Source organism: Bison bison, unplaced genomic scaffold (genome assembly GCF_000754665.1).
Source record: "Bison bison bison isolate TAMUID 2011002044 unplaced genomic scaffold, Bison_UMD1.0 scf7180017864105, whole genome shotgun sequence".
In the NCBI taxonomy this organism is placed as follows: Eukaryota; Metazoa; Chordata; class Mammalia; order Artiodactyla; family Bovidae; genus Bison; species Bison bison.
Window position 1 is genome coordinate 2212652 of NW_011494677.1, and position 19057 is coordinate 2231708.

The 19057-nt window shown below is 38.0% G+C and overlaps 1 protein-coding gene across 1 annotated transcript in view; it reads right to left on the reverse strand.

Moving 5' to 3' along the window:
* Positions 1 to 19057, reverse strand: part of KCNU1 (potassium channel, subfamily U, member 1) — a 144474-nt gene that overhangs the window by 92739 nt on the left and 32678 nt on the right. Inside the window, 4 exon segments of the mRNA XM_010838791.1 lie at positions 3045 to 3197; positions 4423 to 4492; positions 5551 to 5633; positions 7166 to 7271. Coding sequence (XP_010837093.1) covers positions 3045 to 3197; positions 4423 to 4492; positions 5551 to 5633; positions 7166 to 7271 — 412 coding nt within the window.

The window sequence follows — 19057 nt, forward strand, 5'->3', positions numbered from 1 at the left end:
CAAGTCTGTTGTTCCATGTCCAGTTCTAACTGTTGCTTCCTGACCTGCGTACAGATTTCTCAAGAGGCAGGTCAGGTGGTCTGGTATTCCCATCTCTTTCAGAATTTTCCACAATTTCTTGTGATCCACACAGTCAAAGGCTTTGGTGTAGTCAATAAAACAAAAGTTGATGTTTTTCTGGAATTCTCTTGCTTTTTTGATGATCCAATGGACGTTGGCAATTTGATCTCTGGTTCCTCTGCCTTTTCTAAATCCAGCTTGAACATCTGGAAGTTCTTGGTTCATGTACTATTGAAGCCTATCTTGGAGAATTTTGAGCATTACTTTGCTAGCATGTGAGATGAGTGCAATTGTGCAGTAGTTTGAACATTCTTTGGCGTTGCCTTTCTTTGGGATTGGAATGAAAACTGACATTTTCCAGTCCTGTGGCCATGGCTGAGTTTTCCAAATTTGCTGGTATATTGAGTGCAGCACTTTCACAACATTATCTTTTAGGATTTGAAATAGCTCAGCTTGAATTCCATCATCTTCACTAGCTTTGTTCATTGTGATGCTGCCTAAGGTTCACCTGACTTCACATTCTAGGATGTCTGGCTCTAGGTGAGTGATCACACCATGATGGTTATCTGGGTCATGGGGATCTTTTTTGAATAGTTCTCCACGTATTCTTGCCCCCTCTTCTTAGTATCTTTTGCTTCTGTGAGGTCCATACTTTTTCTGTCCTTTATTGTGCCCATCTTTGCATAAAATATTCCCTTAGTATCTCTAATTTTTTTTAAGAGATCTCTAGTCTTGTCCATTCTATTGTTTTCCTCTATTTCTTTCCACTGATCACTGAGGAAGGCTTTCTTATCTCTCCTTGCTATTCTTTGGAACTCTGCATTCAGATGGGTTTATCTTTCCTTTTCTCCTTTGCCTTTCACTTCTCTTCTTTGCCCAGGTGTTTGTAAGGTCTCCTCAGACACGCATTTTGCCTTTTTGCATTTGTTTTTAATGGGGGTGGTCTTGATCACTGCCTCTTGTACAGTGTCATGAACCTCCATTCATAGTTCTTCAGGCACTCTGTCTATCAGATCTAATCCATTGAGTCTATTTGTCACTTCCATTGTATAATCATAAGGGATTTGATTTAGTCATACCTAAATGGTCTAGTGGTTTTCCATAGTTTCTTCAATTTATGTCTGAATTTTGCAATAAGGAGTTCATGATCTGAGCCACAGTCAGCTCCTAGTCTTGTTTTTGCTGACTGTATAGGGCTTCTCCATCTTTGGCTACAAAGAATATTATCAATCTGATTTCAGTATTGACCATCTGGAGATGTCCATGTGTAGAGTCTTCTCTTGTGTTGTTGGAAGAGGGTGTTTGCTATGACCAGTGCGATCTCTTGACAAAACTCTGTTAGCTTTTGCTTCATTTTGTACTCCAAGGCCAAACTTGCCTATTACTCCAGGTGTCTCTTGACTTCCTCTTTTGTATTCCAGTCCCCTATGATGAACAGGGCATCTTTTTTGGTTTTTAGTTCTATAAGGTCTTGTAGGTCTTCATAGAACTGTTCAACTTCAGCTTCTTCGGCACTAGTGGTTGGGGTGTCGAGTTGGATTACTGTGATACTGAATGGTTTGCTTCGGAAATGAACAGAGATAATTCTGTCATTTTTGAGATTGCACCTAAGTACTGCATTTTGGAGTCTTTTGTTGACTTTGAGGTCTACTCTATTTCTTCTAAGGAATTCTTTCCCATGGTAGTACATGTTATGGTAATCTGAATTAAATTTGCCCATTCCTGTCCATTTTAGTTCACTGATTCCAAAAATGTTGATGTTCACACTTGCCATCTCCTGTTTGACCACTTCCAATTTATCTCAGGTTCCTATTCAATATTGTTCTTTACAGCATCGGACTTTACTTCCATCACCAGTCGCATCCACAACTGGGCATTGTTTTCACTTTGGCTCCATCTCTTCATTCTTTCTGGAGTTATTTCTCCACTCTCTTCCAGTAGCATATTGGGCACCAATCTACCTGGGAAGTTTATCTTTCATTGTCAGTCTTTTTGCCTTTTCATACTGTTCATGGGGTTCTCAAGGCAAGAATACTGAAGTGGTTTGCCATTCCCTTCTCCAGTGGACCATGTTTGGTCAGAACTCTCCACCATGACCTGTCCATCTTGGGTGGCCCTACATGGCATGGCTCAGAATTTCACTGAGTTAGACAAGGCTGTGGTCCGTGTGATCAGTTTGTTTAGTTTTCTGTGACTAACTAAAAACATCATGTATTTAAAATGTATGACACACAGTAGACATTCAACACGTGGCTACTCTTATTATTACTGCATAGAATGCCCCAAAGTAATCTGCAAAATTAAATTTTAATGATTATTTGTATAATTATTTCTCTGATGAAAATAATTATTTATTATTGTCCATTACTTTGTATTTAACTTATATGTTAATATATGAAATCTCCACTAATAAGTTTTATTTTCTATTTCTACCTTCAGTAACTCAAAGTGCTTCTACGTTTATGAATACATTTAGTTTCATAACATCATGGAGTGCAAGGAGGAAGCAGAGTTATGGTTTTTATTTCGCAAGTAAATATTTTTAGGTAAGGGCTTCCCCAGTGGCTCAGCAGCAAAGAATCCATCTGTCGATGCAGGAGACGCAGGTTTGATCCCTGGGTCAGGAAGATCCCCTGGGTAAGGAAATGGCAACCCACTCCAGGATTCTTGTCTGGAGAGTCCCATGGACAGAGGGGCCTGGTGGCTACAGTCCATGGGGTGGCAAAAAAAGAGTCAGACATGACATAGTGACTAAACAACAATAATAATTCTTGGGAAAGACTCAGGTAAACAACTTCTTTAAGGTCAGTGTGGTGCCTGGGACTTCAATCCACATCTCTCAATCCCTTCTCAGCTTAAGTAGAAGCCAAATCTCACTTCTCAGGGCCTTCTTGTTTTCCTCAATTTTTATTTTCTATATCTGATCTTACATTTAGGAGGACATGGGGACAGAGCCAAGATTCAACATCAGTTTACAAGGTTACCTTCTTGTTTTGCTCAACAAATAGAGACGTCAGGAAGGTACACAAGCCTGGCACCAAGCAGCCCTGGGCGATGAATCCAAGCTTTAGTTCAGCAAAGCAGATGATGTTGTCGCCAGCGTTCCAGTTCCAGCTGGGGATCTTTGGCAGAAAGGCCTGTTTCAGGGTAGAAAGTAAGAGAAACAGTCTCATGGACACAGAAAACAAGCTAGTAACAAGCTAGTGGCTATCAGTGGGTAAAGGGAGGGAATGACAAGACAGGGGCAGGGAATTCTCTTAACACCAACTGCTACATATAAAGTAGATAAGCAAGGATAGGCTGTATGGCAGAGTGAAATATAGCCATTATTCTGAAATAACTTTAAATGGAGTATAATCCATAAAAATTTTGAATTACTACATCATTTCGCAACATATACAAATATTGAATACTGTACACCAGAAACCAAAATGACATTTTACATCAACTGTTCTTCAACAAAACAAAGTATTGCTGTCTATTTCTCCCTTTAGATTTCTTCACATTTGCTTTATAAATTTAGGTTCTCCTATGTTGGTGTCATAAATAATTACAAAAGTTATATCTTCTTGCTGGATTGACTCCTTTACCATATGTAATGCTCTTCTTTTAATCTGATTAAAGTCTTTGTTTTAAAGTCTATCTTGTCTGATACAGGTACAGCTTCTTCAGATTTATTTTGTTCTCCAACAGCACGTAATGTATTTTTCCATCCCATCATTTTCATTATTTCATCCCCTCATTTCATTCATTCATCCCCTCATTTCACACATTGTCTTCTGTGTGTCCTTATTTCCCCTTTTCATTAGTTTTTTTTTCTGAGGTTTAATCTTATTCTTTTCTTTGAAACATAGTCCTCTGTTTCTTCCTTTTATTTGACTCTCTGTGTCGGTTTCTATGCATCAGATAAAATAGCCATCTCTCCTAGTCCTGAATGAGTGGACTTGTGCAGTAGATGAATCTCATTGTTCAACCCTGCCCTAGCCCTTGGCTGTCTCTTAAACCTTTGTCACTGTCCAACCTGACTACTTATTTTAGTGGCTCTCAATATTTAAGGCTGTGTCAAGACCTGTCGGTGACCCGAACGGAAGGATCTGAGTCAGCATCTAAATTCAGGATGACCGGATTCCAGACCATCAGGCAGCTTTTAAAGTATATAAACATAACTCTTGCCAAATTGACATTTTTATGTGATTAATAATCTTAATGAGATTCCCAATTTCACCTACAACTGGCAAAAACCTTTTGTGTGTAGACCCACTAGAAAATAGTAAGTTCATATATTACTTGGAGGAACTAAGGTTCATCTAGGTCTGTAGACCAAAATAGGAGGAGACTGAACAGGCTATAATGTTGCAATACCTTGTTATGGGACTGAAGTATCTGTATGATGATCCTGGTGTTAGGGTAATAGTTCTTGATAGAGAGCACCCTACATAAACAACAAATATTTTCATTAGTGATGTGCCATGTCTAACATCTTTGTAATATTAATTCAATTCAAAGTTAAACTGATGTGTGCATAAGTACAGGAAAAGCACATATTACAAAGTTCTTTGTTATGATTTTTAATAGCATACATGTGGAAGAAAACTATGATTTTAGTGACTTAGCAAATTATATCTATGGTAAGGCCAGCTCTTGGTATTAATAGCTGTGGTCATCTGGGACCAATTCTTGAGGAGGAATTTTCATACATTGTAGCTTTCAAACTCAAACACATTAATTAAAAAAAATAGGGACCGAATTGCTGTCTATCATTGAAGTAGCTCATAGACTGTCTAACACAACTTTCTCAAAATAACTTTTACAAAATAAGAAACTAAGATCCTTCTCATATTTACTGTATAGCTGTTCCTTGCTTTTTGTAGAGTAACCTTCAGCTATATACATTTATTTTGCTCTGAGCGCCAACAGGTTGTCTGGATTAGGTTCAATGGCATTGCATTTAAATCTGTTACCACAAATTAAGCTCTTGCTCATGGATAGTTCAGTTCAGGATGGTAACACTACCCATAGCCATCTTGAAAATACAGCCAAAAGTCAAAAGTGCACCATACTGAACCACACACAACCTTTCACTAAGACTCCTAGAAAAAAAACCCAGTAAATAAAGTCTCTGAATAAGGTTCACAAATCACACGTGCTATCTTTATTTTTGAGATGACGTTAGTGAGAAAGGCGCTATCTGAACAGTTTATCAGTTATCTGTATGTTTGCTTTTTAAATTTACACAGCTGTTATTCATATAAAACTACAGGAAAGTAAGTGGAAAAGCACATCAACATACAGGAAACTCTATTTTGACTTCCTTTTTTCACACATCTGCTGTCTCTGGGGGCAAAAAATAAGGCAGAAACCTGGAATATGATGACTCCTCTGTGCTATGATAGATGACACCTGTTTAGTCCTATGTACTGGGCTTTATTTTAAAGGAGAGAAAATAAAGACCAGAATCTGAGCATATAAGACATAGCACCGGCTTCTTACCTCATGATGTTTGAAGAGTCTTCAGCATGTGAATCACTGCATAGGGGGTTGGCTATGATCAGGCACGCTTCTGCAGAGTCCACCTATTCTTCAAGATGAAACGGCAGTCACCTTGTTAATTGCATGGGCCATGCTTGCCTGTTCCCGTTTGGGCTTTTCTTAGGGTTCTGTCACCTGGTGCATGCTCAGTCACCCAGTCGTGTCTTGACTCTTTGCAACCCCGTGGATGGTAGCCCTCAAGGCTCCTCTGTCCATGGAACTTCCCAGGCCCGAATAGTGGAGTAGGTGGCCCTGGAGTAGAAGATCCCTACTCCAGGGATCTTCCCGAACCCGGAACTGAACTTGCGTATCGCATATCTCCTGCATAGCAGGTAGATTCTTTATCACTGAGCCACCTTGACAGCCCATGGTTTTGTCATAGAATTCCAATGAGAGAGAGAGCGCACTCGAGAAGGACTGGTGATAAGGATACCTGAGAGAGGCACCTTAGATGGAACAGGGTCCCTGACACAGATGCAGATTGCTTTAAAATGGGAATAGTGCATAGTGATATTTTTCCTATCATCCAAAAACATCAATTTATGAGCAGTGATGAGCAATAAGACCTTTTAAGCAATTGCATGAGCAATAAGACCTTTTAAGCAATTGCCTTTCAGTTTAGCAAAAAAATAAATAAATAAATACTGAAGAGGTTCTTATCCCAAGTTGCAGGAAGGAGAAAGATTATTTTGCCTGTGTCAGTTTTTGCTTCACTTCTTTGTGTTGACTCTGTAAATCTCTGCTTTAAAAACTGAAGCTTTTGGTATATATGATTCTGTGAAACCTAAAACATGAAAGGATGCTGGCCTTGGCCTTAAATGAAAGATATCTGGAGGGTTTGTATCTGTCTTAATCTCAGCCTAAATGGGATCTCTGCTATCTTCATTCATGCCCTTTCTATGAGAGGACATATCAGTGTGTTTAAGAGAAGTTGGTGAAAGCTGACAGACTCCTAGAAATCTGTCATCTGGTAAGAATCCTACTTGGATAGAAAGATCTAACAGATTTCTGCTATCCACAACTTTTCCAGATCTATTAGAACAATAAAATAAAACTGCTGTAGACAGAGATTTCAGTGAAATAAAAATTTAAATGTAAGTGTATGTAAACAGTGAGGTCAATTTGGTATTTGTCAAGAAGGATTTGAAGGCCAATTGCTAACATTTCCTCTACGATCAGTAAGTTGAAGAAGTCGTATTTACTCCAGTTAAGAGTCTGGAGTAATACCTTTGGGAAGACCAACACACTATCATCTTAATTGTTGTAGCTTAGGCACCCCACTCCAGTACTCTTGCCTGGAAAATCCCATGGACGGAGGAGCCTGGTGGGTTGCAGTCCATGGGGTCGCTAAGAGTCGGACACGACTGAGCGACTTCACTTTCACTTTTCACTTTCATGCATTGGAGAAGGAAATGGCAACCCACTCCAGTGTTCTTGCCTGGAGAACCCCAGGGACGGGGGAGCCTGGTGGGCTGCCGTCTATGGGGTCGCATAGGGTCAGACACAACTGAAGCGACTTAGCAGCAGCAGCAGCAGCAGCAGGGAAATGACAAGGAGGAAAAGAACTAGATCTTACCGCAACTCGCCTCAGATCCTCCCACTTGAGTGCAGACCCAGAAATGAAGGTTGTATAGGCCATGTGGTGCTTAAATATGGTTTCCAATTCCAACGAAGGAGAGACCCTGGACACAGGATGCCGTGCCAAAGACGGAAAAAGAAGAGTGGCTTCGGTTTAGAGACCGTTATATTATTTAGTGCATTTAATAAAAACCCTAATACTCTTGGAAAATATACATCTTCCATTACTAATCCCCATGCTCAGGTGATGTTGATACCATTAGCCTAATTCTAGGAATGGGTCTTGAGCTCAGGTACATCAATTATAGTGACGTGAAAAGATACAAATTGGATTAATACAAAAAAAAAAAAAGAATTACTAAGAACAAGGAAGTTCAGGATCAAATGAGAATATTTCAATTATTCAAAAAGACATAGCATTTTAAAACAACTAAATAAAATAGTTTCTAAATATGTAAACATTTAAACAAAATTGGAGACACAAATAGATGAATCTGCCACTGTAATAAAATATCTCAATGCATCTTCTCAATTATTGATGGATCAAAGGGGAAAATGATAATTGTTTGATATTTATAAATTCTGCAAACAACTTTAGAACATTTTTCATTTTTGTTGAGGCAAAATTGACAATTAAAATTGTAAAATATTTAGTGAATCTGCCTGCAGTGTGGGAGACCTGAGTTTGATCCCTGGGTTGGGAAGATCCCCTGAAGACGGGAAAGGGTACCCACTCCAGTATTCTGGCCTGGAGAATTCCATGGACTGTACAGTCTGTGGGGTCACAAAGAGTCAGATACAATTGAGCAACTTTCACTTTTTCACTTTAGTGTATGACATGATTTGATAGATGTATATACTGTGAAAGACTCCTCCCACTGAGTTAATTAACACATCGATCACACCTCACGCATTCACCTTTTGTGGGGGTGATGACATTTAAATTCTACTCTCTTAGCAAATTTCAATTATACAATAGTGTTATCAACTATGATCACCATGTTTTATGTTAGATCCTCAGACTTTATTCATCTGTACCCTTTTACCAAATCTCTCCTTATTTCTCCCAATTCCCAACCCTTGGCAAACCATCTCTCCATTTTGTTTATGTAAGGGTGACTTTTTTTTAGATTTCAGATGTAAGTGATAACATGTTCTAATTTAACAATATGGATGAATGGAAGATTAATATACAAAAGTCAATTTTTTTTTATACCAAAAGCAAACAACTAGAAAATACAATTAATAAGACACTGTTTCCAATAGTATCAGAAAATATTAATTACCTATAAAATGTCATATACATTTATTACAATATAAATATGTAAAATTATGTAATATATAATAAACATCAGCAAGCTAGGAGATTTTGCAATATTATTAAGAAACACTAATTGAGAACTACATAAATAGATAACCATAAGTTATCTTAGAGTTAGAAATAGAAGTCAGAGTTAGAAATTGTAACACAAAGAAGTAAATTTTGAGTCAAAAATGCAATGAGATTCTCATCAATTTTTGCAGTTTTTCATAGTTCATGATAAAATGATTATAAAAATTATATGGAAGATAAAGGGCCAAGAAGAGCTTGTCAATTATTGAATAAAGATAAGCAAGGAGGAAAAACTTGCCCTAGGATATGTAAGGATTAATTATGAGCCTTAGTAATTAAAAAAGTATAGTATTAACGCAGTGACAGATAAACTTATTAAAAAAAAAAAACAAAAACAGAAGAGATCTATTCAACTGGCAGCATGTCAAATCAGTGAGGGGAAAAGGATTCATTCAAAAACTAGCATTGATAAAATCGGTGTCTATGGAAAAAGATGAAATTTTATTCATGTCTCATGTCACACAAAAAGCAAATTGCTGTAGAATTAGGAATTTAAAACAAAAAAAGAAAATCCAAAATTCTTTATAGGAAACGCAGTTAATTATCTTATTTAAAGGGACTTCCCTGGTGGTCCAATGGCTAAAACTCCAAGCTCCTGACGCAGGAGGCCTGGGTTTGATCCCTTGTCAGGGAACTAGATCCTACATGCGGCAACTAAGAGCTCACATGCTGCAACTAAAAAGACCCCTAATGCTGTGACTAAGGTCTGGTGCAGCCAAATAAATAAATAAAAATAAATATTTTAAACATCTTTTAAATACTGGGATAGGGAAAAATTCTAAGCAAAAACTAAAAAGTTTTTAAATATAGTTGAAAATATTGAAAATATGAACTATAATATTAAAACCTTTTGAATATCAAAAGACATCTAATACTCTGAGAAAAGACAAGTTACAAACTGGAAGAATATGGCTACAGTTCACATCATTGATGAAGAATTAGTGTCAGAATATTTTAAGCTCTCCTAGAAATTATGTGGAGAAGGCAATGGCACCCTACTCCAGTACTCTTGCCTGGAGGATCCCATGGACGCAGGAGCCTGGTAGGCTGCAGTCCATGGGGTTGTGAGGAGTCGGACATGACTGAGCGACTTCCCTTTCATTTTTCACTTTCATGCATTGGAGAAGGAAATGGCAACCCACTCCAGTGTTCTTGCCTGGAGAATCCCAGGAACAGAGGAGCCTGGTGGGTTGCTGTCTATGGGGTCGCACAGAGTCGGACACGACTGAAGCGACTTAGCAGCAGTAGCAGTAGCAGAAATTAAGTAAGAAAACCCCCACCAACAATCCAGTAAGAAAATGGGCAAAACGCATGGATAGGCATTTCACAGAAAGATGAAACACATATGGGTAATGAACATGAAGAGAAACTATACTCTTCGTGATAAGGGGCGTGTAAATCAAAACCGCAATGAGATTCCATTTTACATTGATTGCATTGCAAAGATGAAAAAGTATGACCATGTCAACTGTTAGAAAAAAGCACAGATGTTTAGATACACAAAGTCCCTTACACATTGCCAGTAAGCTTCAAACATGGTGTAAACACCTGGCAAAACATGCTATTATCTCCTAAAATGAACATTCACATTTTTTTATACCATTAAACCTCCGCCACTCCTCCCCCCATACACATAGACACTCTTGCACAGATCCACCAAGAGCCATATACAGGCCATGTTAATAACAAAACTACTTCCAACAGAAAAATCTAGAAACAACTCAAATCACACCAAGAGTGGATAAATAAAGTTTACTCTGTCAATGAAATCTTATAACAATGAAACAAAAAAGTAAAAGTGTTAGTTGCTCAGTCGTGTCCGACTTTTTGCAACCCTATGGACTATAGCCCTCCAGACTCCTCTGTCCATGGAATTCTCCAGGCAAGAATACTGGAGTGGGTAGCCATTCCCTTCTTCAAACACCAATTAACTATAGCAACACTCAGAAATATGAGTGTATCTTAGAAATATAAAATAAGGAGAGTCCAAGTACTACAATATTCCATGGGTGAGATCCTCCTTCTGCAAAGGTAAATATATTTAAACATTTTAAAGAGTATATATAAATGTAATAAAACTACAGGAGAGATAAAGAATGATAATAATGATGGACAAAAAACTGACAGCAGGATGAAATGTGGGAAAGACCATATAGTTAGATATAGATTGTGTCCTAAATTTTGTCTTGATGGTGACTTCATACATGCTGTGCTGGGTTGTCGTTTGAGTTGTGGCAACTCTTTGCAACCCTATGGACTGTAACCTGCCAGGCTCCTCTATTCATGGGGATTCTCCAGGCAAGAATACTGGAGTGGGTTGCCATGCCCTCCTCCATGGGATCTTCCTGACCCAGGATCGAACCCACATCTCTTATGTCTCCTGCATTGGTGGGGGGTTCTTTACCACTAGCAGCACCTAGGAAGCCTGGTGAGTTCATGTACTGGGCTTAGAACATTATTAAAACGAACTAATCAGAAAATTAAATAACCACAATGTGCTTATGTGTAAGTCAGTTACTAAGGCTGTTGTAAGAATTATGATAAATCCAATTCCAATTTCTCAACACCAAGAAAGAAAACTAAATCTGATCATGTCATCCCTCTGCTCAAAATCACCAAGAATTCAGAACTGACTTGGAGAAAAGACAACTTCCTTAAAGCCAAATCCTTACGATAGACTATATAACACTTTTATCATCTGGCCCACTACCAACTGCAATATTTTGAAATTCTCTGAGTAAAAGAGAATTATCAATCCTCTTGACTAAAACTTCCTTTGTTCCCTTAAAACATATGTGGACAAGTGAGAGCTTTGCATATTCCCATATATTAAATATCACTAGAGCTGGAACTTCTGTTTCTAGGAACAGTAAATTAGGTAACTTCAGCCAGTCTTCTACTGAGGATATATAAAAATAAAAATACTAGATGAAATATGAAAACATCTCCTAATAAATCATAAGAGATAAAACCAGACCATGAATAATTACCAGGCCAAAATTGAGAACAAATCAAGGTCTTAGAGGTTAAGTCTGGTTTTGTTTTTCTTTTTTTTCCGCCCCCTGAAAGCACTGAGTAATTCAGAAGAAGCACTAACCAAAATGAGCTAACATATATAGCTGATTCATTTTGCTGTAAAGTAGAAACTAATGCAGCATTGTAAAGCAACTATACGCCAATAAAATTAATTTTAAAAATTCCTATAAATTGAAAAAGAATAAATAAGTAAAATAAACATGTGAACCATGCCATCACCATGCTAAATGTCAGCTGGTGGTATCACAGGGCAACAGCTCCGCTGATGTACAAAATGAAGAGTTTGATAACGCCTCCAAATTTTAACCTGGCATAACTGAAGTATGGAGACATAGAAGTGTAAAACTGAATAAGCTAGTTTTCAGATAGACTTCCATCCTTAGCTTGTCGCCTGCATAGTACAAAGAACCTCAAGCCTTGAATTTGGATTTATGTGGTCTTGAGACAGAAGTGCCCCATTGTACTTGGAAGAAGTAAAGAAATACCCTTTCTGTAAGAATGTAATATTTTTCTAGGCCACAAGTTATCTACATGTATTTTTTAAATAAGAGTCAGCACATAATCTATGATAAGAAAGCACACACAAAAAACAAGATACTATGTGTAACATCCAGTAAAAATAACTGACAATAAAAACCAAAGACTTATTGACAAGTACACAGTATTGATACTATGTATAAAATAGGTAACTAACAAGAATATACTCTATAGCACAGGGAGCACTACTAAATGCACTGTGGTGATCTGAACCGGAAGTCCAAAAGGAAGTGGATACATGTACATATATAGCTGATTCATTTGCTGTAAAGTAGAAACTAACGCAGCATTGTAAAGCAGCTATATGCCAATAAAATTAATTTTAAAAATTCCTATAAGATTGAAAAATAATAAATAAATAAAATAAACGTGTGAAACATGCTATCACCATGCTAAAGGTCAGCTGGAAAAAAAAAATAAAGACTCTAGGCATCAAATTACTAGTCACAAATTACAACATAATTATATTTATTTTATTGAAATAAATGATAAGCCTGGAACACAAGAATCTAAAAACAGAATATCTGAACAGAACCAAATAGAAACTCTAGAAAACTAAAAAATACAATAACTGAAATGAAAAACTCAATGAGTGAATTTGTAAACTGATTAAACACAAAGAGAGAAGTAGTAAACTGGAAGGTAGGTCAGAATAAATTATCCAGAACGTAATACCAAGATACAAAAAAGAAGGGAAATATAAAAAAGAAGATAAGAAATACATTTGGTACAGTGAAGAAAAAGGACTCATTCACGTAAAATTGAATCCCCAGGAAAGGAGGATGAAGAACATAGTGACAAGGGCAATATTTGAAGAAATAATTGAGAATCTGCCAAAAATGGTGGAAAACACTGATCTGGAGACTCAGAAAGATTCATGAATACCAAGCACAATCAGTTCGGTTCAGTCACTCAGTCGTGTCTGACTCTTTGCAACTCCATGGACTGCAGCACGTCAGGCCTCCCTGTCCATCACCAACTCCCAGAGTTTACTCAAACTCATGTCCAAGCACAATAAATTATCAGAAATTCAAATCTACACACATCATAGTCAAAGTATAACATACTTTCATATTAAGTACTACATATAATCTTTTATGAATCTACCTGCAATACTGGAGACCCTGGTTTGATCCCTGGGTCAGGAAGACCCCCTGGAGAAGGAATAGGCTACCCACTCCAATATTCTTGGGCTTCTCTGGTAGCTCAGATTGTAAAGAATGCACCTGTGATGTACAAGACCTAGGTTTGATCTCTGGGTCGGGAAGATCCCCTGGAAAGGGAAAGGCTACCCACTCCAGTATTCTTGCCTGGAGAATTCCACAGACAGAGGAGCCTGACAGGCTACAGTCCATGGGGTTGCAAAGAGTTGGTCACAACTGAGTGACTTTCACTTTCACTATGGTCTTTTGAGAAGAAAATTCATTAAAGATCATTGAACAGACTTCTTAATAGCAATAACAAAACCAGGAAATCAACAGAATAATACTTCATGGTTCTCCAAGATGAAAGGTAGCAGTTTAAGACCCTATATTCATAAAATCATCTTTAAGAATGAGAACAAAATCAAGATGTCTTTACATTTAAATAACAGAATTTGTTACTGGCAGATCTATATTTAATTCAGGATAAAAATGAGGGGGGAAAAGCATAATGGAAACCAATATGAAGAAGAATATGTATATATACGTATAACTTAATCACCTTGCTGTACACCAGAAACTAATACAATGCTATCAATCAACTACACTCCAATTTTTTAAAAAAGGGGCAGGATAACAGTAATTTCATAAGAAGGAATCCAAATGGCTTATGCATTTGAATATATTCTTGACCTCATTACCAACCAGAAAAACGAGATGAAAAACCACAATATGAGACAATGTCTTACAAATGCTATTCTGAAGAATGAATGGCTCAAATGAAGAAGACTGATGTATCCAAGCATCAGGTAGGGTGGGAAGTTACGTTTTAACTGGTAGTAAGGCTACAGGGCAGCAGGCACTCTCAGGGCTGCTGGGGAAGTGCAGACAAGACAGAAAAAGCATTCTGGACGACTGACAGTTCTATTACAGGAAGATTTAGTACCCTGCAGCTTTACTCCTGGGGACCAGGGCACATATACAAGAACTTTCAAAGCAACATTCTTCATAATAGCCGAAATTGAGGAGAAATGTCAACCAACAGTAGAACGGATTAAGAAAAATTGTGGTGTATTCACATAATGGAATGCTTTACCGCACAGCAATGAAAATGAATAGGTACCGCTATACCCAGCTGCAACAAGGACGGATCTCACAAATGCAATATTGAGGTAAATCAATCTGTATCCCATTTTTGTGAGTTTAAAAACAGGAAAAATGTCAGGAGATATGAATTAATAAATGTAAGGTATCAAGTCAAAATCATAATTACCTCTAGGAGCTAAAGATGGGGCAACAGTTGGGGAGAGTTTTGCTGTAAAGCTGGCAATAGAATATGTCTTGATTTTGGTGATGGTTACATGGATGTTTGCATCACAATAATTCATTTCAATGTACGCTGTAATTCTGTGTAATTTTCTGAGTTATAATTTAGGATAAAGAGTTTTAAACATGGTACTTAATTATTATCTATGCTCCAATGACCCATGCACAACTCTTGGGAATTTTTCACTTAACTTTTACTCTTATGAAATTATTTAATGTTGAAGAAATTAGAAAATATTTATTGCTACGCATGTGATGTGGATATTGGAAAATATTTAATGATACACATATGAAAACGAGGTGACCACTACATACTGAAAAAAAAAATTTGAGGAAATATACTGTTATCATAAAACCAACATTTATTAGCCATAATGATATAAATACTCATTGCTGCTGTAATTACAAATTAGAAGATAACTCTGTTGGAACAAGTGAAGGAGACAAAGCGGTGCAGAGGGCTGAATAATATTCATCTGAAAAATATCAGGTGATAAGTAAATACTGTGTACAACTGAGGAGTCCAAAGAGTGATAAAACATAAATTTAAACTTAAAAGAAATATTAAAAATGAAAGAGGTTAATTATCTCTGAGTAGTAAGGCTGGAAAAAATTGTAAGGGATTAAATATTTGGTAGTAAGCATTGAAGTCCCAGTATAATGGTCAGCTGGTGCCAAGAGCTGACTCGTTGGAAAAGGCCTTGATGCTGGGGAAGACTGAAGGTGAAAGGAAACGGGGGCAGCAGAGGATGAGATGGTTAGACAGCATCACCAGTGCAATGGACATGAGTTTGAGCAAACTCAGGGAGATAGTGAAGGGCAGGAAGCCTGGTGTGCTGCAGTTCGTGGGGATGCAGAGTGGAACACGACTTAACAACTGAACAACAACATTTTGCTATTGATGTGCATGTTCATATGTTGCCTTCTGGAGCAGTTCTATCTTCTGGATTCCTACATGGATCTGCTCCACCCCGCAATGATTGTTGAATTAGGTGTCTCTTACATGTAATGACAATGTGCCTGTATGTACATGATTTAATGTGTGATGACAATGTGCCTGTGTGTACACGGTTTTCCTTTATCCTGATCAGCATTACGGTACCTTTCCAATCTGACAACTGATATCATTTTTTGGTTCTAGGAAGTTTTTACTTTTTCATTTAATTGTGAAAAATTGCATGTATACGAAGTACATAGGATGTATACATTCAATACAAAGAATAACAAATCAATATTTGTGTTTGACTGAGCTCAGCTGGGTGGTTTCATTGGAGTCAAGTACGTGACTGTGTTTAGCTGAGAACCCTAGTGGGAACAATTTCTGAAAAAGTATCACTTACATGTCCATTAGACCTGAAATTTGTGGCTCAGATGATAGAGAATCTGCCTGTAATACAGAAGACTGGGGTTTGATCCTTGGGTCAGGAAGATCCTCTGGAGAAGGGAATGGCAACCCACTCCAGGATTCTTGCCCAGAGAATTCCCATGGGGTCACAAAGAGTTAGACACAATTGAGCAGCTAATAAACATACACACACACACGCCACACACACACACACAACACACACATGTCCATTCCCTCGGCTGGACTTCCGGAGGAGCTGGCAGCTGCATGGCCCTCATGCCCTTCAGAGCAGCTGAACTTCTCACATAGTGTTCCATGGCATCAAAATACTGAGTGCAGAAGCGCCCAGGCTTCTTATGGCTTGGTTCTTTAACTGGCTTGGTCATTTACATATATTTCACAGGTTAAAAGGAGTCAAAAGGCCAGCTCAGATCAAGAGAAAGGAGATTAGAAGACTCCATTCTTGATGGGAGGAAGAGAATGTGTGTAAACAGCTGGGAGGTATTTCTGGTAGTTATTAAAAAAAAAAAAAAAAACTACCACTGTTTTCCGTCTGCTACATTCTCTTTATCAAGTTAAGTCAAAGGCCAGCCTGGATTCACTGAGAGAAGCAGTATGAATGTACAGTGAGGAAAGGCAACGTGAACTTTGTCATCAAAGGAAAGTCCACCAGAATCACAGACTGTGATAATCACTTTAAAGCCAACAAACGGAGTGATGAGATAGGAGGATTCCAACAGGCTAACTTAGACAGTTTGGCCAGAGAAGGACTCTGAGTGCTGGGGCATGAAAATAAACCATTCACATCCAGTAGGAGAACTTCTGAGCAAAAAGAACAGATCAATAAAGTAGCCTTTATAGAAGTTCAAGAGAGACAAGATAGGAACTTTGAATCAGGTTATGATAGCGGAGCCTGGCGGGCTATCTACAGTCCATGGGGTCGAAGAGTCGGACATGACTGAGTAGCTAGCATTTCACCTTCAGGGCAGACGAAATGATAGCAACAGAATTAAGACACGTACACAGGGTCTGAGGAAGAAAGGAATGTCCAAGACTACGCTTAGTTTTCTGTTTTAAGGACTGGCATTGATGAGATGCCACTTGCTGAGATAAGTAATGCTATTTGCTTTCTTTCTTGTTTTATTTTTAATTTGCCTTGTGAAATGGGAAAGCTGGACTTGAGATCATGAATTTACTTTTGAAAATGCTGAGTCTGAGGGGTCTTTGAAACACTGGGATGGAAATATCCAGTAAGCTACTAGCTGTGTGACTATGAAGCCAGAAAGAATGTCCAGTGGGGATATCAATTTTGGAGTCTTCAGAAAGTGAAGTGAAAGTTGCTCAGTTATGTCTGACTCTTTGTGACCCCATGGACTATATAGTCCATGGAACTCTCCAGGCCAGAATACTGGAGTGGGTAGCCGTTCCCTTCTCCAGGGGATCTTCCCAACCCAGGGATAGAACCCAGGTCTCCCGCATTGTAGGCAGATTCTTTACCAGCTGAGCCACAAGAAAAGCCCAAGAATACTGGAGTGGGTAGCCTATCCCTTCTCCAGCAGATCTTCCCAACTCATGAATTGAACCAGGGTGTCCTGCATTGCAAGCAGATTCTTTACCAACTGAGCTATGAAGGGGAGTCTTCAGAATATAGATGTCTGGACAGAGAATACAGAGTCTGGACAAGCCACTCCCAATGTTTGTGCCATTTAAGACATTTCAATCATTATCTTGACAAGTACCTACAATAACCTACGTTATTCTATGAAAATACAGCAGTGGGTAAAAGATGTAACTTTCCATACATTTAATGATTTCCTCTCTGTCTCAACTGGATTACAATTATTAGTGTTTTATCACTGGTTTTAACACTTTGGGTCTTTTGTTTGTTTACTATGTTTTAAATTAGGGGCCTAGCAATGCAAAATTGCTGAAAAGACAGGCATGACAATGATTCTGAAGCAGAACTCTTGGCTATCTATCCGCAGCACCATAAAGGAATTCAGAAGGCTTACTGGTCATCTCATAACCGAGAGCCTAAGGTAACGGTTGGTTGAAGGTGTCATAATGTAAAGAGTACAGTGTTCAACTACGAAAGGCATGAAGAAGGCTGAGGTGACCCCACATGCAATCATGGATAAGACCAAAATGTCATCTCATAGCTGCTTGATTTTAGTGAGTGATCTCTGGATATGGATTGACAATTTAGAAAAATAAAGAAGTTAGTTCTCTACACATTCGCGTGTGTGCGTGCTCAGTTGTGCCTGACTCTTTGCAACCCCTTGGACTGTAGCAGACAAGATTCTTCTGTCTCTGGGATTTACCAGGCAATAATACTGGAGCAGGTTGCCATTTCCTTCTCCATGGGGTCCTTCCAACCCCGGGATTGAATCATATCTCTTGCATCTCCTGTTATTGGCAGCTGGATTTTTTTTTTAATTACTGAGCCCTCCCTATAAATTACACAAAGTCAATTCCAGAGAGCTTAAATACAAAATATTTCAATATAAAAACCTAAAATAGTTACTTAATTTTAGAACAGACAGATCGAAGAACATCAGAAAGGCAAGAAGTCAAAAGGGAAAGAGTTGATAGATTGGAATCTGTGTAAATTGAATGCTTCTTCCTTAAGATAAAAGCACACACAAAAACTAAAAGACAAAGGGGAGGGAAATTTACAACATATGACACAAAAAAGCTACTATAAAAATATACTAAGTGCTTAAAAGTCAGTGAAGTAACAGACAACCCTCCTTACATAAAAGAAATGAAGAGAATTCCAAAAAAATCAGCAAATCTTCAAAACACAAAAATTGCTCAACCTCATTAGGAACCAAAATTGTAAATACAGAACAATTAGAAACCATTTTGCCTACTTAAAACTCTTTTTGTGTTAAAAAGGCACTTACCAGTGTTTCACAAAATATTTGACTTGGACTCTGGTCATAAAAAGATAAACCACAAAGAACAAACACATGCCTTCTGCGTCCAGCTGGACTTTGCATTTGCAATTCTGAGAACTGACAGAATAATAACCATGAATTGCACCAGACTAGCGCACAAGATTATGGTTATACATAATAGTACATGCTATTGTTGTTGTTACTTAGTCAC